Genomic DNA, 21,840 nt, shown 5'->3' with positions numbered 1-21,840 from the left:
GTCATTGAAGCTGAGTCAACATAAAATGCCACACGACGATTCTTTCAGAGTCTTTTAACTTAGATATTATACTGTTCTCCATTCTTGCAAACCACCCTCATTTAAAGCAAGTGGTAAACCGAGGATTCGACTGCACACTAGCAATTCCTCCTGCTGTAACCTTGCTTTCGCCTGATGATGCCACTTCTCTTATAAGTCATGACTTTTCTAACTCCCACTTTTGCTTTCCCTAACCTCCTGGGTAGGTGGGGATCTGCGTGGTCTCTGTTTTTTTCTATACCTTCAATGTGAGTAACGAAGCATCTTTTTAAAAATTTTTAATTTATTTATTCATGAGAGAGAGAGAGAGAGAGAGAGGCAGAGACACAGGCAGAGGGAGAAGCAGGCTCCCTGTGGGGAGCCTGATGTAGAACTTGATCCCGGGACCCTGGGGTCATGACCTGAGCCAAAGGCAGATACTCAACAATTAAGCCATCCAGGTGTCCCACAAAACATCTTTCTACAGCCTCTCCTCTTTTAACCATTGACCGCTAAACTTTTCTACCTTCTCAGAGACTTTGGGTCCTGGCTTCTAGCTCTTTCTCATTCTCTGTTGTCATCCTCAGCTGCTTTAGCATCTGTATCGCCTCTACAATCATGGCTTCTGTGGTTATTAACTTCCAGTCACTTATATGGTTTCTACCCCTAGAAATGTAGCCACATAGTTCTAGTTACACTGGATTAAAAAACACTTGGTCTTTCTGATGGTTTCTCCTTCTTTACATCCTTTGCTTCTTGTCTGTGTTTTTCCTCTGCCTGGAATGCCCTATTCACTTCTCTACCTGCCCAAATCCTAAATATCTGCCAGGACCAGCAAAGATTTTTAAAAATATTTTTAAAATATTTTTTTAAAAATATTTTATTTATTAATGAGAGACACAGAGAGGCAGAGACACAGGAAGAGGAAAAAGCGCTCCCCGCAAGGAGCCTGATGTGGGACTCAATTCCTCAATCCCGGACCCCAGGATCACATCCTGAGCCAAAGGCAGATGCTCAACTGCTGAGCCATCCAGGTGTAACTGTTGTGTGAAGTCTTCCCACATCTTGCAACTGGATGTGATTGCTTTCTCTTTTGAACTCTGTTGCACTTTGTTTACCTTCTCCTAGGCTATTTTTCACTCTCTGCTTTGCCTAATCTTGTACATTTGTCTTCTTTCTACTGAGCTCTTCCCAGTGTCTGGGTACCCTTTATTCATAGTCATCGAGTACTTAACTGTGTGACAGGCACTATGCGTGTCTAGGGTTATAAAAAATAAACAAGATAGGCAGGTTCCTCAGAGGTGGTGCCTAATGCAGGTCTTTGACACAGAAAGTCCTCATTTAATGAATGGTGAATGAAAAAAAAAGTATATATATATATATACTTGTATATATACACATATAAATATATTTAATACAAAGAAAGACAAGAAAATAAAATACTTTCCATCTATACAGTTATCAAATGGAGTGCATGTGTACTGAATTTCCTATCATCTTGGGGGGATGTGGATTTGGAGCGCAGAGCAATGCTCTATTGGATGTGAAGGAGCAAAATGTGGGTTTCCCATATCCAGAATATTCTCGCCTCACTATCTCTGGATCATTAACAAGCAGGCATTAACTCACAAGAATATTCCTGGAATCACTGTTGCTGCTGGAAGTCTCCAGACTCAGAATCGCACAAGACTATTTAGCCTATAAAGTAACAACGTCCACCAGATGGTGCTAAGGCACAGCTGGGCCCAGAACGAATTCGGCTTCTGTGGACAGTTACCTGTAAACTGCACAGGCTCTGCGGGGTCATCTCATTAACCTCCCAATTACAGAACTCTGCATTTTGATTGAATTTTTTTAGGTTCCACTTATGCTGTAGGATAGGGGTTTTATTGTGCATGTATAATAAGCCTGGATCTGTGTTTATTAACACAGATCATATAAATAATACATGATCATATAAATAATACAGAAAGAGACAAAACAAGTCTCTTTCCCCATTTCTAGCTCCACCATTACTCCTTCCAAAACAATTTCTGCTTCTTGGTTTCCCTCCAGAAAAAAAAAATTATTACATAAGCTTGAATACAGATATCTGCATGCATATTTTCTCTCTCCTGTTTTTTTCATATACATATTTTACGGAAAGCGGACCATATTTGCTCACTGTTTTATTTTTATTTATCATAGACAGAGACACAGGCAGAGAGAAAAAGCAGGCTCCATGTCAGGAGCCCGACGTGGGACTCGATCCCAGGTCTCCAGGATCGCACCCTGGGCCAAAGGCAGGTGCTAAACTGCTGCGCCACCCAGGGCTCCCCTGCTCACTGTTTTAGAGCATGCTTCCATATTAACACATCTTCGAGGTATTTCTCTACCGACATATATGCATTATTACGTGATTCCATTATAGCCACAATTTATTTTGATTGTTATAAAACTTTCCGTCGTTGATTTTGTTTCCAGTTTTCAGCTATTGTTTGGAACGCTGCTGTGATGGGTATCTTTGGTAGGCGTTGTTGAGACTAGCCATAGGGTAAGCTCCATGCCGAGGGACTGGTTGGGAAGGTGGCGGGGATTTCACCTGCGAGGGATACAGCCAAATTGCTCTCGAGGAATGCTGCACGCCCCGCAGCACCCGTTGTAATAAAGCGTTTACATCTGTGTCGGTTTTGCAGGCGCGGCATGGTGCCTCGCCGTTCGGGCCTGCAGTTTCTTTAATTATGAACGAGGCTGCCGTTGTGTACTGAATTTCCTATCATCTTGGGGGCATGTGGATTTGTGGATTTGGAGTGCAGAGCAAGGCTCTCTCCGAGCTTTTTTTTTTGCGCAAGAGTTTCGGGGCGGAGCTCCAGCGGGCAGAAACCGCAAGCGGTGCCCTGACTCCTCCTGTCCAGCAGGGGGCGCGGGCCCGGCCGCTCCCGCAGGCGCAGGGCGCCCCGTGTCACGTCGCCCCGCCCGGTCGCTGGCGCCGCTCTCCCCGTGCGCTCGCACGGACCCGGCGCCGGCGGTGGCGGCCGGCGGCTCGGCGCGACCCCTCCCGGGCGGCCGTGGCCCGCGCTCCGCGACATGCCCCGGTGACCGAGCGGGAGGCGAGCGTGGCCGAGGTAAGCGCCGCGCGGAGGGGCCCCGGGGCCGCGCGGAGGCCGGAGGGCGGCGAGGGGTCACCCCACCCAGCCGGGGCGGCTCGCGACGTCTCCCGCCGCCGGGGCGCCTGCAGCTGCGCCCGGCCTGGTCCCCGGCCCGGCCCCGGCCCCGGCCCGCCGCGCGCCGTGCTGCCCACCTGTGCCGGGCCCCGCGCAGCCCCGCCCCCCCCCCTCCCCCTCCCCGCGCAGCCCCGCCCCTCCCCTCCCCCTCCCCGCGCAGCCCCCGCCCCTCCCCTCCCCTCCCCCTCCCCGCGCAGCCCCTCCCCTCCCCGCGCAGCCCCGCCCCCTCCCCGCGCTGCCCGCCCCTCCTCTCCCCTCCCCCTCCCCGCGCAGCCCGCCCCTCCTCTCCCCTCCCCTCCCCCCGCAGCCCCGCCCCCTCCCCGCGCAGCCCCGGCCCCCCCCCTCCCCGCGCAGCCCCGCCCCTCCCCGCCCCCTCCCCGCGCTCCCCCTCGCAGCCCTCCCCCGCGCAGCCCCGCCCCTACCCCCCGCGCAGCCCCCGCCTCCACCCTCCCCGCGAGCCCCGCTCCTCCTCCCCCGCAGCCCCTCCCTCCCTCCCCCGCAGCCCGCCCCTCCCCGGCCCCCCCCTCCCCGCGCAGCCCCCCCCCCCCCGCCCCTCCCGGCCCCCTCCCGCCGCTGCCCCCGCCTCTCCCCTCCCTTCCCCGCCGCAGCCCCCGCCCCATTCCCCCCGTCGCAGCCCCGCCCCATCCCCCCCGCGCAGCCCCCGCCCCATCCCCCCGCGCCAGCCCCCGCCCCTCCCCCCTCCCCGCGCAGCCCCCGCCCCCTCCCGGCCCCCCTCCCCGCGCAGTCCCGCTCCCCGTCCCCCTCCCCGCGCAGCCCCGGCCACCCGCCCCCTTCCCCGCGCAGCCACGCCCCTCCCCTCCCCCCTCCCCCCGCTTCCTCTCCTGCAGCTGCCCCCCTCCTGCGAGCTGCGGCGGCTTCGGCCGCTCCTGGTGGCCTGGGGCAGCCCCTGCAGCGCGGGACGCCGGGCGGGCGGCCTTGGCGCCGTGGCCCCCGCGCCGACAGAGGACTGACTGCGTGGGGAGGCGGCCCGGGGTGCCCGGGCCCGGGGAATCGGCTGGAGCCTCGGGAGAACCAGCTCTGCCTACAGTTTCGAGGCCCAGATGATTAGGTGCTTGGTGCTACTGAACTGGGAGCCGCTCATCCAGAAGGGTCCTTGGCTTACGGGTCTGAAGAGGCCTTGAAATAGGCCCGTTTTAATTCTTACAAGTCCGTCGAGTGCTCTAAGGCCTTGACCTGGTCTTGGTTTGTAAATTTCAGAGCTCAGGGCAGCCCGGGCGGCTCAGCGGTTTAGCGCCTGCCCCATGTCGGGCTCCCTGCACAGAACCTGCTTCTCCCTCTGCCTGTGTCTCTGCACCCCCCCCCCCCCCCCGCCTCTCTCTCTCTCTTTCTCTCTCTCTCGCTGTGTCTCTCATGAATAAATAAATTAAAAAAAATTTCAGAGCTCAAAGGCTATTCGCAGTAATAGATGATTCAGTTTCCAGCATTCCTCACTTCCGCTGATTTCAGCCTCTTGGTTGCATGTGATGGCATGAATAGATAGATTTGGGTCTGTCAAGTTATACTGGCTTTGCTAATTGAGGAGTGAAAAAACGTAGATCTAGGCTTTTATAGATAATGAGGGGAGACATGGACGTTAACAGCTCTAGCTCCAGAGTCAGGCTGCCATCCTCCAAATCCTAGCCTTCGCATTTTCTTTCTTTTTTTTTTTTTTTTTAAGATTTTATTTATTTATTCATGAGAGACACACACACGCACACAGAGACAGAGACACAGGCAGAGGGAGAAGCAGGCTCCCTGCAGGGAGCCCAGAGTGGGACTCGATCCCGGGTCACCAGGATCATGCCCTGGGCCAACGGCAGGTGCTAAACCGCTGAGCCACCCGGGCTGCCCCCTCATTTTCTACTTTTGTGACATCGTTCAAGTTACTTAGCCTTCCCCTTGCACTTTCCCTGTGTATAAAATGAGGATAAGAATAGCTTGTCGCATGGGACCGTTAGATTAAATAAGTTAACACAAAGTGCTTAAAGCAGATGCACGTAGTAAGTCCTCAATAAAGTTTAGTTATTAGTTATTGTATACATTGTATTAATTATAGTATAATTCCCACAATCAAAGAAACACTTTTCTAAAAAAAAAAAAAAAAAAAAAAGAAACACTTTTCTTTTTCCCATTGGAGACATTTTTTTAGGGATGGTTAGCCATAATATAACTTTAATTATAAAGAACAATATCAGATAAGGCAATGAATCACAGATATTCCTGTTTTTGCTAATATTTGGTTTGTTTTCAGGCACAGTGGGCTTAAGTTACAGTATAACAGTGGCCCTGGGAGTTCAACTGTGAGGGCTTTTCTAAAAAGTTTCAAACAATTATTGTGACTCAAAGGATTGGACTAGTTGGATTGGATGTAGCATAAAGCACCAAGGAAAGGTTTTTCAGGCACATTTTAGGAATAAATAATTCCAGGAACAGAAAATACATCTCATCCTGACAGTAGAGTGGACTTAAAGGTTTTTCCAGTGACTCAGTGCTTGACAGCTAGCCAGATGATTCCAGTGTTTTGCAGGGACAGGTTTGGTATGTTTTAAAGAGGATAACGTTTGTAGGGCTTTGTTGTGAAATTCTTGTTTTATCCAGGTTATGGTATTATGTGGAACATTAATTAGTAGAAGACTCCTTTCATTCTGTCCTCTTCTGAGATGCTCAGAGTCAGGGGCTTCGAATGTAGTGGTAGTAGTGAGTGTCCTCTTTGGATGGGAAGATCATGGCTTGTTTTCTTGGATGATGGTTTTGGGGACATACATCCTTCTCTGCTTCAGTGTGTGGAAATTGATTATAAGAAAATGAGAACCAGTAGAAGAGACAGACTTGCAAATACTTAATATAACATGGCTAATGCTGTGATATATGTGAAAGGCAGATGGATGCTCACCAAGAAGGTTCTCTATCTCTAAAGCACCACTTAGTAAGGAACTCCCCTGCCCCATCTCTCATCCTTTTCTTTCCTTTTTCATTTAAGGCTTTTTCCCTCTTTTTTTTTTTTTTTTTTTTTAAGACTGACTTACTTGAGAGGGAGAGAGAATGCAAGAAGCACATGAGCAGGGAGGAAGGGCAGAGGGAGAGAGAATCCCAAGCCGACTCCCTGCTGAATGCAGAGCCCAGTGTGGGGCTTGATCTCATAGCTCTGAGATCATGACCTGAGCTGAAATAAGATTTGGACGTTAAATGACTGAGGCACCTAGGTGTCTCTCCCCTCATTTTAAAATAGTTTAATTATACCTCAAGGGCTCACCATATCTCTCAGCTGTTTTTTTTTTTTTTTTAAGACTTTAAAAAAGATTTTATTTATTTATTCATGAGAGACAGAGAGAGAGAGAAAGAGAGAGGCAGAGATACAGGCAGAGGGGAGAAGCAGGCTCCATGCAGGATGCCTGATGAGGGACTTGATCCCGGGTCTTCAGGATCACACCCTGCGGCGCTAAACCACTGCACCACTGGGGCTGCCTTCTCTTAGCTGTTTGGCAGAGACTTGTGGGAGTTTGCTTAGGCTGTGTAGGCATATCTCAAATATGGGAGTTTACATCTGGGAATAGCCCCTGACCACTAGGGGATGGGTTTCAATAGATGAATGCCGTAGCTTCCTATCCTTCAACGAGACAGTTCTGAGATGTGTTCTCCATAGCTCTGCAGAGCCCCATACTGAGCCCCATTCCCAGCTCAGTATGGTAACCCTCATGGGTATCCATTCTCCCCTGACTCCTCTCCTGTGTTCCTCACTCTGGTGTTCTGGACTCATCTTCTGCAAGCTTCCTGCTTTCAAGTTGTTTTTTCTTAGTTTGGCAGAACATGAACTAAGACAGTTGGTGCTAGAAGTGGCTCTAGAAAGCCGACCCTGAGAATAGTATTGTAAAACTGGAATCCCTCACCCTCAAATGGCAACAAGGACCCCTGTGCTGCTGTTGACAACCCCTGGTACTATCTAGCATCACAGTGGTACAACTCTTGCCCATGGTGGGTGGGATGGGATTCAGGTAGAAGGAAAGTATTGGCTAGTACAGTAGCTCTAGTACGTGAGCAGTATATGGACAATGACAATAACGATAAGGCTCATGGACTTGGCTGTCTCTTGGCATCTTCCTTCAAGCCTTGAGGTAAGGTCAGGCTCGGATCAGCCAGTTACCAACCCAGTGCACACTGTGAGCGACAGAAAGCTCTGTGGTCATATCTCCTACAGCCGGATGGCAGACTGTTGAAAATCAGGTCCAGAATTTAATCATTATGGTAGAGCTGCAGAGGAGGCCCCATGCACAGCCTTGGCAGGTTGCCTCTGCTAAAGTCAGGGGGGAGACCTGAGATGGAGATACTTGGTGGAAGCATTGAGAACTCTGAACTCCCAGATTTCCTTGGATCCTCTCAGCCGGCAGAAGTATCCACCTCTCTTTGTCCGGACATTCTGCAAAGACCTCACTGAAGGCTCTTGCCTTGCAAGATGGTCCTTATCTTCCTCAAGATCTGCCTCCTACCCTCAGGATCCCAGCGTTGCGCGGAAGTATAGTCGCTGCTGCTGGGCAGGTAGCTTTTGTACTAAAAGAGTTGCAGGATGTGGCTCATGGGAAGCAGCAGGAGCTGGGGGCACACGTGTGGGAGTGAATCTTGAGGGTATCAGCTGAAGAGTGGAGTGGTGGGGGACCGTAGAGTTGCTTGGGAGAGGCTGTGTTGCTTGGGGAGCATCCTCTCGGGATTTGGGATTTAATGATCTTGCAAGAGCAACTGGAGCCAGTCCTAATAGGCTGCTGGACAGATGCCTTCAAACTTGGACATGACAACAATCTGTACCGCTGGTTCTCAGGTAGGGGTGATTCTGCCTCCCCAGGGATGTTTGGCAGTGTCTGGTTGTATTTTTGGTTGTCAAAACTGGGGGTTGTTTCTGCCTCCCCACAGAAAAGGATGATCTGGCTCGAGATGTCAGTAGTACCGTAGGGCCTGGCCTGTGGTAAATGAGGTGGAGATGCCAGAACTGTCTTGTTAGAGTGTTGAGGAAAGGATCAGAGGTATAGGGAGGTGGAGATTTGAAATGGGTTTCTTGGGCAGCTCGGGTGGCTCCAGTTTAGCATCGCCTAAATAAATAAATAAAATCTTAAAAAATAAAAATAAAAACATAAAATCTGTTGTTTATAAAAAAATCCATTTCATTTGTTTTTAAAGATTTTATTTATTTATTCATGAGAGACACACAGAGAGAGGCAGAGACACAGGCAGAGGGAGAAGCAGGCTCCATGCAGGGAGCCCGACATGGGACTCGATCCCGGGTCTCCAGGATCACGCCCCGGGCAGAAGGCAGCGTTAAACTGCTGAGCCATGGGAGCTGCCCTGTGACCTGATTTTAGATCTCCTGGTACACACCCCCAGCACTGGGGCCAAGGACTCTGTTTCAACAAGCTGCCCCCGTGATTCCCACCCTTTGGGTGTTAGAGAAGCACTGATTCAAGGTATAAATATACTTTGAGAGCCTGTGGGGAAGTGGAATGTGCAGCTCCTTGCATGCATTTGTCCTGAGACTTCCTATCTCCTAGCTCCCAGAGACCTAGAGAGTGGCAAAACTGTGGAGGGGCCTGGAGGGAATAGGGAGCAGGGGCAAGCTGGTTGTTAGAATGACAGAAAAAATGAAATCACTCTCAGGCCTGTACTTCTGTCCTGGCATCAATGAGCATATATGAATGGTTGGTGTATATTCCCCAAAGATGATAGTTTTTAAGCTTCAAATGTATGTGCTTTCATGCATTCGTCTGTGACAAATTTCTTATGTTCCACCTTATAGTCTCAAGAGATAGGAGTTGAAATCTTTGGTGATTATTTATTTACATTTTGCCCAAGAACTGGTATGAAGGCAACAATCAAGGCTTGGCGGTACCCTGCCAGCTAGGCAGGAAACAGTTTTGCCACGTGGGCAGTGACTGGGGAGAGCTTCATTTAGCCGAAGTAAAAATGGTTGCTAACCTTTAAGATGGTTTATGAACATTTCAGTTATTGCCTTTTTTATGAATAGCTTTTCTGAAAAACCAGTGAGTAGAATGAGACCATTTTGTAGGCTGGGACTCTGACATATGGCATGTGGAAGCAGCTTATCGCAGTGACATGGTGAGTCTGTGACATGTGACACAGTCCCATGGCTCTTCCCTCCCCACACAGTGTCTAGACATCAGATGGGGAAGATTTGTGTTTGGTAAGGATCTTAAGTTGTGATCTACAGGGAAAGTGTATTTTCAGTGGAGGACTAAGAATTTTCTTTATATCAGCCAGGGATGCTTATTGGCTGTTTCATTCATGTATTGCCATATAACAAACCAACCCACAATTTAGTGGCTTAAACAACAATAACCACTATGTATTTGCTAGGGGTGTGCAGCGGAACTTGCTGGGCATGGTTCCTGTCTGTTGTATACAGTTTCCATTGGGATCTCCCAAGGTTACCTTCAGCTGGGAGCTTGGTGTCCTCATGACATGACAGCTGGGTTCCCAGAGGACAAAAGGAGCAGCTGCAGGGTCTCTCAAGGTCTAAGCTCAAAAGCCTGAGAATGTCACTCCTGTCATATTCTCTTGGTCAGAGCAAGTCACAAGGCGAACCCAGATTCAGGGGGAAGAGAAATAGATTCTACCTTTTTTTTTTTTTTTAAAGATTTTTTATTTATTTATTCATGAGAGACAGAGAGAGAGAGAGAGAGAGAGAGAGAGAGACAGAGGCAGAGGCAGAGGAAGAAGCAGGCTTCATGCAGAGATCCTGATGTGGGACTTGATCCCGGGTCTCCAGGATCATGCCCTGGGCAGAAGGCGGCGCTAAACCGCTGAGCCACCAGAGCGCCCAGATTCTACCTTTTGATTAGAAAAGTGGCATGCACATCAAAGATGTGAATAATTGGGCAGCCCAGGTGGCTCAGCGGTTTGGCACCTGCCTTTGGCCCAGGACGTGATCCTGGAGACCTGGGATCGAGTCCCATATCGGGCTCCCTGCATGGAGCCTGCTTCTCCCTCTGCCTGTGTCTCTGCCTCTCTCTCTCTCTCTCTCTCTCTCTCTCTCTCTGTCTCTCTCTCATGAATGAATAAATAAACAAAATCTTAAAAAAAAAAAAAGATGTGAAGAATTGTTGACATCGGTCTTTGGAAATTGACCCAGCATGTTGCCCCTTCTTTCCCTCCTTCCTTATCTCCCTAGGCTTTTCTTTTCTTTTTTAAGGATTTTATTTATTCATGAGAGACACAGAGAGAGGCAGAGACAGGCAGAGGGAGAAGCAGGCTCCCTGCAGGGAGCCCAATGTGGGACTCTATCCCAGGACCCCAGGGTCATGCCCTCAGCTGAAGGCAGGAGCCAAACCACTGAGTCACCCAGGGATCTCCTCCCTAGGCTTTTCTTCACTGCTTCTTTCCATCTGAATATGTCAACTGTCACCTTCATTATAAAACATCACTGTAGGGCAGCCCCGTTTAACATCACCTTCAGTCTCGGGCATGATCCTGGAGACCCAGGATCAAGTCCCACATCAGGCTCCCTGCATGGAGCCTGCTCCTCCCTCTGCCTGTGTCTCTGCCCACCCCCCCCCCATCTCTCCTGAATAAATAAATAAAATCTTTAAAAAAAAAATCAATGTATATGTTTTTTTTAAAGATTAAAGAGTATCTTTTCTAACAGCCCTTGGCACTTTATGGACACTTTACTAGTGCTGTTTTTACATTTTGCATCTTGTTAGAGTTTTGTCCCACCTCCCTTAGTAAAATAAAAGCTCCCTTAAGGTGGGGTCCTGCTTCCTTCCTCGTTTCCTTCACTGTGCATGGTAGGTACTCGCTCATCACAGGGTTAACCATATAAGTGAATGAAAACAGATTTTAGAATAACCAAGAGTCCGTTTGTCCAGACGAAGCATCAATTTATGTTAGGCAAGTGTTTTTTTTAAAAGATTAAAAAAATTATTTAGGGTGTTGGGGGAGGGGCAGAGCAGACTCCTTGCTGAACATGGACCCCTTGACACTCAGTCTCATAACCCTGAGATCATGACCTGAGATGAAACCAAAAATTGGATGTTCAACTGACTGAGCCACCCAGGTGCCCCGTATGTTAGCAACGTGTTTATTTTTATTTTTATTTTATTTTATTTTTTATTTTATTTTTATTTATTTACGATAGTCACACAGAGAGAGAAGGAGAGGCAGAGACATAGGCAGAGGGAGAAGCAGGCTCCATGCACCGGGAGCCCGATATGGGATTCGATCCCGGGTCTCCAGGATTGCGCCCTGGGCCAAAGGCAGGCGCTAAACCGCTGTGCCACCCAGGGATCCCCTATTTTTATTTTTTTTAATTAAAAAATATTTTATTTATTTATTCATGAGAGACAGAGAAGGAGAGGCAGAAGCAGGCTCCATCCAGGAAGCCCGATGTGGGACTCGATCCCGGAACTCCAGGATCATGCCCTGAGCCAAAGGCAGACGCTCAACCACTGAGCCACCCAGGCGTCCCTAGCCACGTGTTTAAAAACAAAACAAACCAAAACAGCTATTTTTATTCTATTTTTGATTTTTCTTCCTTGGTTAGTGCCCCTCTTCCTAGGCCCCATACACTTACAACTTATGCTTTTATTAAATATATATTTATAGGACACAGTTATACTTTATCAATATTTGTATTTGATATGTGTAGTATTCAATACTAAATATAGCGTGTAGTTATATTTAATATACAAATATATACTTGTGTATGTTTAGAAGAAGGGTCAAATTCCATTTCATGATATCCTCAAACCACATCAGGGAAAGAAATAGTAGGCTGGAAGTCAAAGTCCTTTCAGGGGTCATTGGCTGCCCTAACTACTTCATTTTTCTTGTGTGTCTTCCTGGAACTAGGAGTGGGAGGAAGAGGCTGTGTGTGTCATTATGTGTGCGTCAGTCAAGTACAATATCCGGGGTCCTGCCCTTATCCCAAGAATGAAGACCAAGCACCGAATCTACTACATCACCCTCTTCTCCATTGTCCTGCTGGGCCTCATTGCCACTGGCATGTTTCAGTTCTGGCCCCATTCCATTGAGTCCTCCAGTGACTGGAATGTAGAGAAGCGCAGTGTCCGTGACGTGCCAGTGGTCAGGCTGCCAGCCGATAGTCCCATCCCTGAGCGGGGCGATCTCAGTTGCAGAATGCACACGTGTTTTGATGTCTACCGCTGTGGCTTCAACCCAAAGAACAAAATCAAGGTGTATATCTACTCTCTGAAAAAGTATGTGGATGACTTCGGTGTCCCAGTCAGCAACACTATCTCCCGAGAGTATAACGAACTGCTCATGGCTATCTCAGACAGTGACTACTATACTGATGACATCAACCGGGCCTGCCTGTTTGTCCCATCCATCGACGTACTTAACCAGAACACGCTTCGCATTAAAGAGACAGCACAAGCGTTGGCCCAGCTCTCTAGGTATGTAGAACGTTTACAGACGAGGGCCAGGTCCTTTGGGGAACTACAGGGAAGGACATGGAGAGGGAATGGTTCTCCCTGAGCTGGCCTCCAGCTGTTCTTTCCTCGTGGGACGGCATGTGTAGGAGTGACCAACTTGTAGCACAAATTCAGTGCTGGAAGCACCTCGCCTCTGTACCAATGAAAAGCAGTTTGCCATTGGTGCTATTGCTGTGGGCTCCCAACATCTTAGAATTTAAAATCTCACTGCCTTCCTTTTATATTGAAATTCCCCCCTCTTCATTACTTACGTGTATACATGTTCACTGTAAAAAAGTCTGGGAATAAAAGTAAGCAAAAAGAAGAACGTGAGATTGGTTGCATGGTGCTACCTCTAGGATGTTACTTTCCAGTGGCTTTTGTATAAAAAATATAAACGGGTGTATGTATATATACATTTTTGTATGAAGTACCTGCATATGCACGTGTACATACACGTTTTGTCAAAAGTGGGATTACACATTCTATACTCTTGTGCTGCCCTTTTTCCTTAATATGTTATGAATATATTTCCAAATAATTTCATATCCTTTTACTATATAATTTTAAGGGTTGTATAGCATTCCATTTTACACATGTTCCATGATGTATTTAACCAGCCTTCTATGTTTCTTTTTTGTTCCTTTAATCAAATGATGTCATTATCATAGGCACTTCTGTTGTGGCCAAGCTCAAAATACACATCCATTTTTTCTTTTTTAAAAAAGATTTTATTTATTTATTCATGAGAGACCCACAGAGAGAAGCAGAGACATAGGGAGAGGGAGGAGAAGCAGGCTCCATGCAGGGAGCCTGATGTGGGACTCAATCCTGGGACTCTGGGATCACACCCTGAGCCAAAGGCAGATGCTCAACTGCTGAGCCACCCAGGCGTCCCTCCATCTGTTTTTTCTTTAGAAGAGCCGGGCTAGCGTCTGACATACTCTTGCAGTTTCTAGGAATTCACTTTACACCCCCTGAGAAGTAGCCCTCTTTGGGTTTGGGGATACTTGCTACTTGTCATCCAGTAACTGACTCTTGTTTTTATGTCTTCCCATAGTTGACACATGAATTCGCCTACATGTTTAATTTCTTAATAGGTGGGATCGAGGTACAAACCACCTGCTGTTCAACATGTTGCCTGGAGGTCCCCCAGATTATAACACAGCTCTGGATGTCCCCAGAGACAGGTAAGTGTATTTGGGGTTGTCCCTGTGATAGCTTTCTGAGGATTAAGGAAAGACCATTTCTGTCATGTGAAGTCATATTTCTAAGCCTAGTGGGACACACTATGTAATCAGAATTGTTTGTTAAAGAAATTGTCCTAGGCATTGCCCTCCTTGAGACATAGATGTAGTGAGATGGGACCTGCTTAAGTCTGTTGTGGAGAACCAACTAGTAGCATAGGGTTTTAAAAAATGGATTTTTTCCTTCAGTCTGGGTTTTGCTCTTCTTAATGCAGCACCTCCACCTCCAAGGCCTGGTTCATGGCTGGCTTGTGTTGGCTCTGTCTGAACTGGGGAGCATTGGCTCAAAGTAGAGCCGCAGTTTACTATGGGAAGGGAGGTATGCAAATGACCCCCCAGCCTGTAGTGTCAGAGCAACGAGGGCACTCCAGTTCATGTACTCCCCATTGCTTCAGTCAGTGGGGTCCTTCTCTCCTGCGCCCACACACTTCTCTCCTTCTTCTCTTCCTATTGAAACCTTCAAAACAGCATGTGTGGTGTGGAGTGGCAGGGATCACAGGATTATGATTCTAGGTCTGCTTGCTGTGTTTATCAGCCCTTTCCCACATTGACGGAACTGCTTGGTCTGGAGGCTTCCCAGAAGGCTCAGGAATGAGGTGCCACGTGAGGTTCCTTTCCGAGTACTGGGTTCAAGGCATTGAGGACAGCACAAAGGTGAGGCTCAAGGCAGGGGTCCCAGGTAAAACGCCAGGTGCAGCAGTGTTGTAAGTTGATGTCAGAACTCACTCATAAGTGATTTTTTTTTTAAAGATTTATTTATTTATGATAGACAGAGAGAGAGAGAGAGAGAGAGAGAGAGAGAGAGGCAGAGACACAGGCAGAGGGAGAAGCAGGCTCCATGCCAGGAGCCTGACGCGGACTCGATCCCGGGACTCCAGGATCGCGCCCTGGGCCAAAGGCAGGCGCCAAACTGCTGAGCCACCCAGGGATCCCCATAAGTGATTTTTTTTTTACAGTTGATGTTTAACTCTTAAAATCATTGTTACTGGTTAGAGGGTAGCCTGAGGCCAGAGGTGTTTTTAGCTCCCTAAAGACTGACCCCATCATTTATGAAAATCTGTGCTTGGTACTACTTTTCCCTGGAAGATTAAACCCAAGCTCTCTTTGCCTTAAAGAGATTACGCAGAGTCAGTGTTGTGTTTCTATCTGTAAATACAGTTATCACTAGAAGAGACCTTCTGGAGGACCCATCCTCACCTTTGGTGTAGAAACCATGTTGGTCGATAGAGGGCAGTCAGGCCACACAGTTTCTGCAGAAAACCCACTAAAATAGAAGGGAGCCCTCAGTTTGGCTGTCCGCCCCAGCATTCCTGACTGGGCTACTGTTTCATGGGTTCGGTTGCTCTGGGAAAGTAAAATACTTTAGGGAACAGAGGAGGGAAGAAAAAGCTGTTAGGAATGCAGTGTCTTCACCTGCTGCTCTGGGTGTATTTTGAGAAGGGCTTATTTCTGTTTGGGACATTTCACTTTTTGCTGACATTTTGGTATATGTATTTGCATGGGAGAAGGATTTTATTTTTATCAAGTACACATGTTAAATGGGATTTCATTTCTCTGCGGGGAAGTGTCAAGTAGTCCGGAAGAAGTTTAAGTTCTTGCTATTGCTTAGGTGTTAAGGATCAGGAAGGTTAAATCTTTTTCCCTGTGTATGTATTGTTGTAAGTGATTCTAGGCAGTCCAATACAAGTAATGAATCCCAGTGTAGTCCTCCTTTATCTGTGCATGTGGGGAATTTTGTTTTGAAATCTAGGTGGTCTTTTGGTTGTGAGTTTTTCTTATCACTTGTCCTCATTCCTGGATTCAGAGGAGGCAAGAACCATGAGGACAGAATGGTTTTAGCAGGGGTTGCATATTGGAGTATTTGGAAATTAGAAAGCAGGCAGGCAGGCCAGATTAGATTACTTCAAGGGTTTCTTGAAGTCTAAGGTCATAGATGTGATTACTTGAGAATGATTTTACTCGGGGAAATGCAGGGACCAGGACAGAAGGAAATGTCTGCTCAGCATATATATCTTTTGTGCTACTTAAATCTGTTTTTATTTCTCTTTCACTATTTAAAAACCCTACACGTGATACACGTGTACTTTCTTTAAACAAGATTGCAACAATGTGTAAGCTTATAAAGAGTAGAATGTGAACATATGTTTTCAAATCCTCCTATATTTTCACTCTCTTACTGGAAGGTAATCACTCTCCTTTAATACTATGTATTTTTCTAGTTTTTTTCCTATGGATTTATACACAAAGGTATATATATATGTATATACATACATGTATGTATTTCTATGGATTTATACACAAAGGTATATATATGTGTATATGTGTATATATATACATATATATATATATATACTTGCACATGTGTGAAATTTAAGTGGGAGCAAATTATACCTCTTCAATGCCTTACTTTACCAATCTTATTTTCTCATATATATTCTGTAATATTATTATAATGCTGGATTTTTATTATTTTTTTGCACATATTTTTCACAGATTTCAACTTTGTGTGGGTTTTGTTTAACTTGTGGAAAATTTTTAACTAATGGAAAATTTCAAACCTGTATAAAAGAAGAGACTAGAGTGGTGAACCCATACCCCCCTGTCCAGCTTTGGTAATTACCAACTCAAGGCTTGTGTCCATTCATTTGTACTCCTTCTCACTTCCCCACCAGGTTATCTAGCAGCAAGTCCCAGGTGTTACATCATTACATCTGTAAATATTTCCATTTGAATCTCTCCATGATAAAGGATTTTTAAAAAAATATAACTATAGTACAACTATTTTCACACCTTAAAAAATAACGGGAATCTAATAACAAATAGCTAGCCATTCTTCAGATTTACCTGTCTCATACATATTTTTTTTTTTTTATAGTTTGTTTGATTCAGTAAACAAATAAGGATGACTCATAGAATTGGTCAGGTTTAAAAAAATTTTTTTTTGCAAAATATGAAGCTTTATATTTGAGGAGTTTGCAGGCCTGATTACCTGCATGGTTCAAATGAAAAGCAAAAGATGAGCTTGCAGACGAACTGTGTTTAGGCCTTGTGGGCACTCAGGAGGAAAACTAGGAGAACATCTGAGGATAGTCCAGAGCAGGGACAATGGAGTATGTGAGGCCACATCTCCTCCTTGACAGAGGAGATGTACTAGTGCCAGGAAGGCTTGCAACATGCTTAAAGTGCTGGAGGACACTTTGAGTGGCATAACATTTGGCCTCGCATAAGTCTGATTATCAGATTAATGCTTTTTTAGCTACAAGTTTTCTGTTCAAAGTGCATTTCAGAAATGCACTTTTCACTCAATGCAAAACATGTGTTCTCTAAAGCAAGGGAAGCTTACACTCTTGTCTCTATTATAATGTTATAGAGTCCTTGGCAGATGATGATATGGGGACTTGAAGACAAAATCTTATCAGTAGGAGGGCTGGTGTGAGGTCTGTTTGGCTAATTGCAGTCCTGGGTCTTGCCGAAGTTGCAAGTGGAGATCTCATGTGGATGATCGGTGACATGAGAAGTGTTTCAGATTGCATGCTTTCCTCCTACCAGTATATAACCCCCACCCTACTCTGGAACAGAGTACCACTGGGGCTCCAGGGACAGAGTAACAGTAAAAGTTGGTATGGTACATACCTGCTTCCTTTCTTGTCACATGCGCCTTCCCTTCTCCTCTGGGGCTGTGGCTGTAATTACCTAATCACCCACTACCCTGGCTTACCTGGACTGCTTGGTCCCTGTATATTGGATCCATGTTTGTTTCTTGGCACAGAGGTCATGGGGTTCCATACAGTCTGCTTACTGTCATGGAACTGGTCCAAATTCATGTTGGGTGGATTCACTGCTGAATGTTAGTCAGGAAAAATAGGACCGTATGTTGGTACTGAGGATAGTAAGTTTTACAGAGTAGACTGGCAGCTGGAGAGGTTTTTAGCCTGCACATTACCTCACTAACCAAGTCTTGGTTTCATAAAGCTTAAATAAACAGATTGGGATTTCCAGGGGTGGTTGGAAAATCTTTGAACTTAAACTGGTCATGTTAGACGGGAATGTAGGTTGTCATCAGGGCAGGGAGAGGATTGGTAGCAATCAATATTGCAAAAAATGTGGTTTCTCAGTTCAGACATTTTGGCTCAGAGTGTGCGGTACGTGGAACTGGCAAAACTCTGCCCCAGTAAGTGATTTTGATGGGTTTGAGGCCCCAGGGACAGAATAACAGTAAAAGTTGGTGTGATATACACCTGCTTCCTTTCTCTGATGAAGTGTCACTGTACTACTTGCTGGATTCAATTAAAACAGTATGTTCCTAGCTTCTAATTAAGGAGAGTAAAAGCTAGTGCATTCAGACTGCATGGGACGCACTACAGGTCCAGTCCTGGATTCTTGCTTCCTGTACGGGGAGCGAGTAGCTGGAATGGAGGTGAGAGCTGGTGGAGACCACACGATTCACATGCAGCTCTTGGACAATACTGAAAAGACCTCCCTGGGGCAGGAATTGCAGAGAGGCTGGGGTGTGTGTAGCATGGGATGAAATACTTAGCCATCGCCACTGCTTTCTGTGCCCATTGTTGCCTGGGGTTCAGGCCAGAGGGTGGGTGAGTGACTACTGTAACCAGTTTTCACATGCAGACCTGTTGTCTGTTCCTGCTGTTGTGCGTCTTGAGGAGTGGGGTATGGCTTTGGAGAGGGGTGAATGGGATTTGAGTAAGGTAGCAGAGGAGCTTTTCATAGGGTGTCCCCTGGGCTGTGGTGTGTTTTAAAAATGAGAAAGAAGAAAAGACTACTTTGGACCCCAGAAGAAAGCTGTTAACTCAGGGATCAAATGCAGCTGATGTCCAGGATATGTGAATGTAAAATGTTGAGCGTGGTGTCTTTAGAGAAAAGTGACTCAGAATACAGGTCTTTGTTAATATTATTACTGACCCGGTTACTCCTATCTCTTCCCACGGAGCTTATCAGAATGAAGACCTTTCTCATTCTTTGACAAAATCCTGTACTTTTAGGGCTCTGTTGGCTGGTGGTGGCTTCTCTACGTGGACTTACCGGCAAGGCTATGATGTCAGCATTCCGGTCTACAGCCCGCTGTCAGCTGAAGTGGACCTTCCGGAGAAAGGACCGGGGTAAGGGGCATTCAGTGCAGCCAGGGGTGCTGTGAGATGCCAGCGAGTTTCCGCCTGCTGGGTTCCACAGCACTGAAGCCTCAGTTACAGGCCAGGGGCTTGGAGTCCGCCATCTTCCCCACCTTGCACCAGGCCTTTATCCTTCAGTTTTCTCTGGCTCAGTGAGTGCACAGTGCTGTCTGCCCAGCTGTCCAAATCCTGAATTTCTGTGGTGTCCCTCACTGTTTTCTCTCCCTTCCTTCCTATACCAGAAGAGTAAGTCCTATTGATTGCCCCTCCTAAATATTTCTTAGATCTGCCAACTTCTCCATCTCCTCTGCCCCCATCCCACCCCAGGTGACTGTCATCTCTCCCTTGATCGTGGAAGTGGCCTCTTGTTTGGTTTCCTTGCTTCTCATCTTGCTGTCCTCACAACCCGATTGCTGTTCATTTCCCATTTCCCTTTGGGTAAAGCCCAAACCTCTTAAAATGTCTTTCAAGACCCTCTGGCACAGGACCACTCTCCATCTCTACCTCCCCCTCCACCTTTATCCTAGAATGAGCATTGCTCTTTTCATTTTTTTGGGCTGCAAATACTCTCCACTCTCTGGAGGTCTTCTTTGTGATTTTCATCAGACTTATGACCTGCTGTCTTTTAGGTTTTAACTCGAGTACTGCTTACTCTAGGGGCACCTTCCTAGCCCCTGGAATGGTTCTTCTGGTTTATGCCCCCATAGCAGCCTCCACTTCTCCTTGTGTACCAGTCACTAGGCCATATTGTAATGACTTGCTTACAGCCTATCTGCTTGGGATTTTGGATTTTGCAAGTGCAGTGAGGCTGATACCCGGTCTGTTTTTTGACTGCCACGTTCGCTGTGCCTGTCACACTATTGGTTCATATTGTTGGCTTGTGAATGAATAAATGAAAAGACCATGGATGAGCAGGGCATTTTGTCTAGGATTTTTTGATGTGGTCTATTTAAAATTGGGCTAATTCATGGTAAGAATCTCAATAAGCTTTTCTATAGTTTCTTTTTCTTTTTTTAAGACTCTATTTATTTATTCATGAGAGAGAGAAAGAGAGAGAGAGAGAGAGAGACATAGGTAGAGGGAGAAGCAATTCCACGCAGGGAGCCTGACATGGGACTTGATCCCGGGTGTCCAGGATCATGCCCTGGGCTGAAGGCAGGCGCTAAACCGCTGAGCCACCCAGGCTGCCCAGAATCTCAATAAGCTTTAAACAAACATGATGATAATGATAGTATTCTTGTGTGCCATGTGCTCACCTATGAACTTGACTGATTTGTATATTGCCACACTAGAAATGTCATACAGGGTGTGATTTAAAAACTCACACATAGCATTTGGTCTCAGAAGTGAATCTTTTTTTTTTTTTTTTTTCCTAAAGATTTTACTTATTTATTCATGAGAGATGCAGAGAGGCAGAGACATAGGTAAAGGGAGAAGCAGGCTCCCTGGGGGAGTCTGATGTGGGACTCGATCCTGGGACCCTTGGGATCACGACCTGAGCCAAAGGCAGATGCTCAACCACTAAGCCACCCTGGTGCCCCCAGAAATGAGTCTTAAGGAAGTAGTTTGCAAAGCATCCCAAACTTCTGCTTAGAAGCCTTTATGGATTATTTGAGAAATAAGAACTTTTCCGAAGTGAAGAAATTTCTCTCCTGTGTATGTGTGTTGTATTGTGTAGCCTGGTGACCAAATTGTCTAACTTACTTAGACATAGCAAATTTTGTTATTTAGATAAGGTGAGATTGACATATTTTTCTACCGTTAGGCAAGTACAAAGAGTGAATAAATAGTTCATGAACTTATTGCCTAGATCAACTTTCTGGATTTTCTGTTAGAGTTGACTTTTTATTTTATTATTTTAAATTTTTTTTTATTGAGATATAATTCATTTACCGTAAAATTCATTCTTTTAAAGTGTATACTCCAGTGGGTTTATTTATTTTTTATTTTTTAAGGATTTATTTACTTAGAGGGAGAGCGTTACCCATTTCTATCTTCCTTTTTTTTTTTTTTTTTTTAAGATTTTATTTATTTATTCATGAGAGACACAGAGAGAGAAGCAGAGACATAGGCAGAGGGAGAAGCAGGCTCCCTGTGGGGAGTCTGACGTGGGACTTGATCCTAGGACCCCTGGATCACGACCTGAGCCAAAGGTAGATGCTCAACCACTGAGCTACAGAGGTGCTCCCATTTCTATCTTCTTTAGAGAAATGTCTGTTCCTGTCTTCCTGTTTCTTGACTAGACTTTTAAATTTTTTTGTCTTGATGACTACAGCTTTGTAATATAGCTTGAAATCCAGAATCATGATGCCTCCAGTTTGTTTTTCTTTTTGAGGATTGCTTTGGCTATTTGTCATCTACCCATTTTTTTTTTATATTGGGTTTTTGTTGAATTGTAAGAATTCTTTATATATTTTAGTTACTAGATACTTATCAGATATATGATTTGCAAGTATTTTCTCCCATTTTATAAGTTGTCTTTTCATTATCTTGATGGTGTCCTTTAATGCACAAAAGTGTCTTATTTTGATGAAGTCTGATTTATCTGTTTTTCTTTTGATTGCTTATACTTCTGGTGTCATGCATAAGAAATCCTTGACTAAGATCACAAATTTAAACTTGTGGTTTCTTCTAAGAATTTTATCATTTTAGCCCTTAAATTTTTTTTTTAATCTATTTTGAGTTAAAAATTTTTTTCTTTTAAAGATTGTATTTATTTATTCATGAGAGACAGAGAGAGGGAGAGGGAGAGAGAGAGAGAGGCAGAGACACAGGCAGAGGGAGAAGCAGGCTCCACACAGGGAGCCCGATG

The 21,840-nt window shown here is 46.0% G+C and overlaps 1 protein-coding gene across 2 annotated transcripts in view; it reads left to right on the top strand.

Annotated features, from left to right (window-relative positions):
• The first annotated feature begins 2,957 nt into the window (after positions 1-2,957).
• The window catches only part of EXT2 (exostosin glycosyltransferase 2), a 144,652-nt gene continuing 125,769 nt past the window's right edge, over positions 2,958-21,840 (top strand). Inside the window, exons 1-4 of one of the 2 annotated variants that reach the window (XM_041773597.1) lie at positions 2,958-3,122; positions 12,072-12,637; positions 13,756-13,845; positions 18,903-19,019. In XM_041773597.1, the coding sequence (XP_041629531.1) occupies positions 12,102-12,637; positions 13,756-13,845; positions 18,903-19,019 (743 nt within the window). In that variant the 5' untranslated portion in view covers positions 2,958-3,122; positions 12,072-12,101. Of the gene's footprint in view, positions 3,123-4,146; positions 4,291-12,071; positions 12,638-13,755; positions 13,846-18,902; positions 19,020-21,840 lie in introns of those variants that run through there. The other variant, XM_041773598.1, reaches the window with a different exon arrangement.

Source organism: Vulpes lagopus, chromosome 11, assembly GCF_018345385.1.
Source record: "Vulpes lagopus strain Blue_001 chromosome 11, ASM1834538v1, whole genome shotgun sequence".
NCBI classification, from domain to species: Eukaryota; Metazoa; Chordata; class Mammalia; order Carnivora; family Canidae; genus Vulpes; species Vulpes lagopus.
Note: the sequence above shows the minus strand (reverse complement) of the source record. Positions and strands in the feature narration are given on the sequence as shown.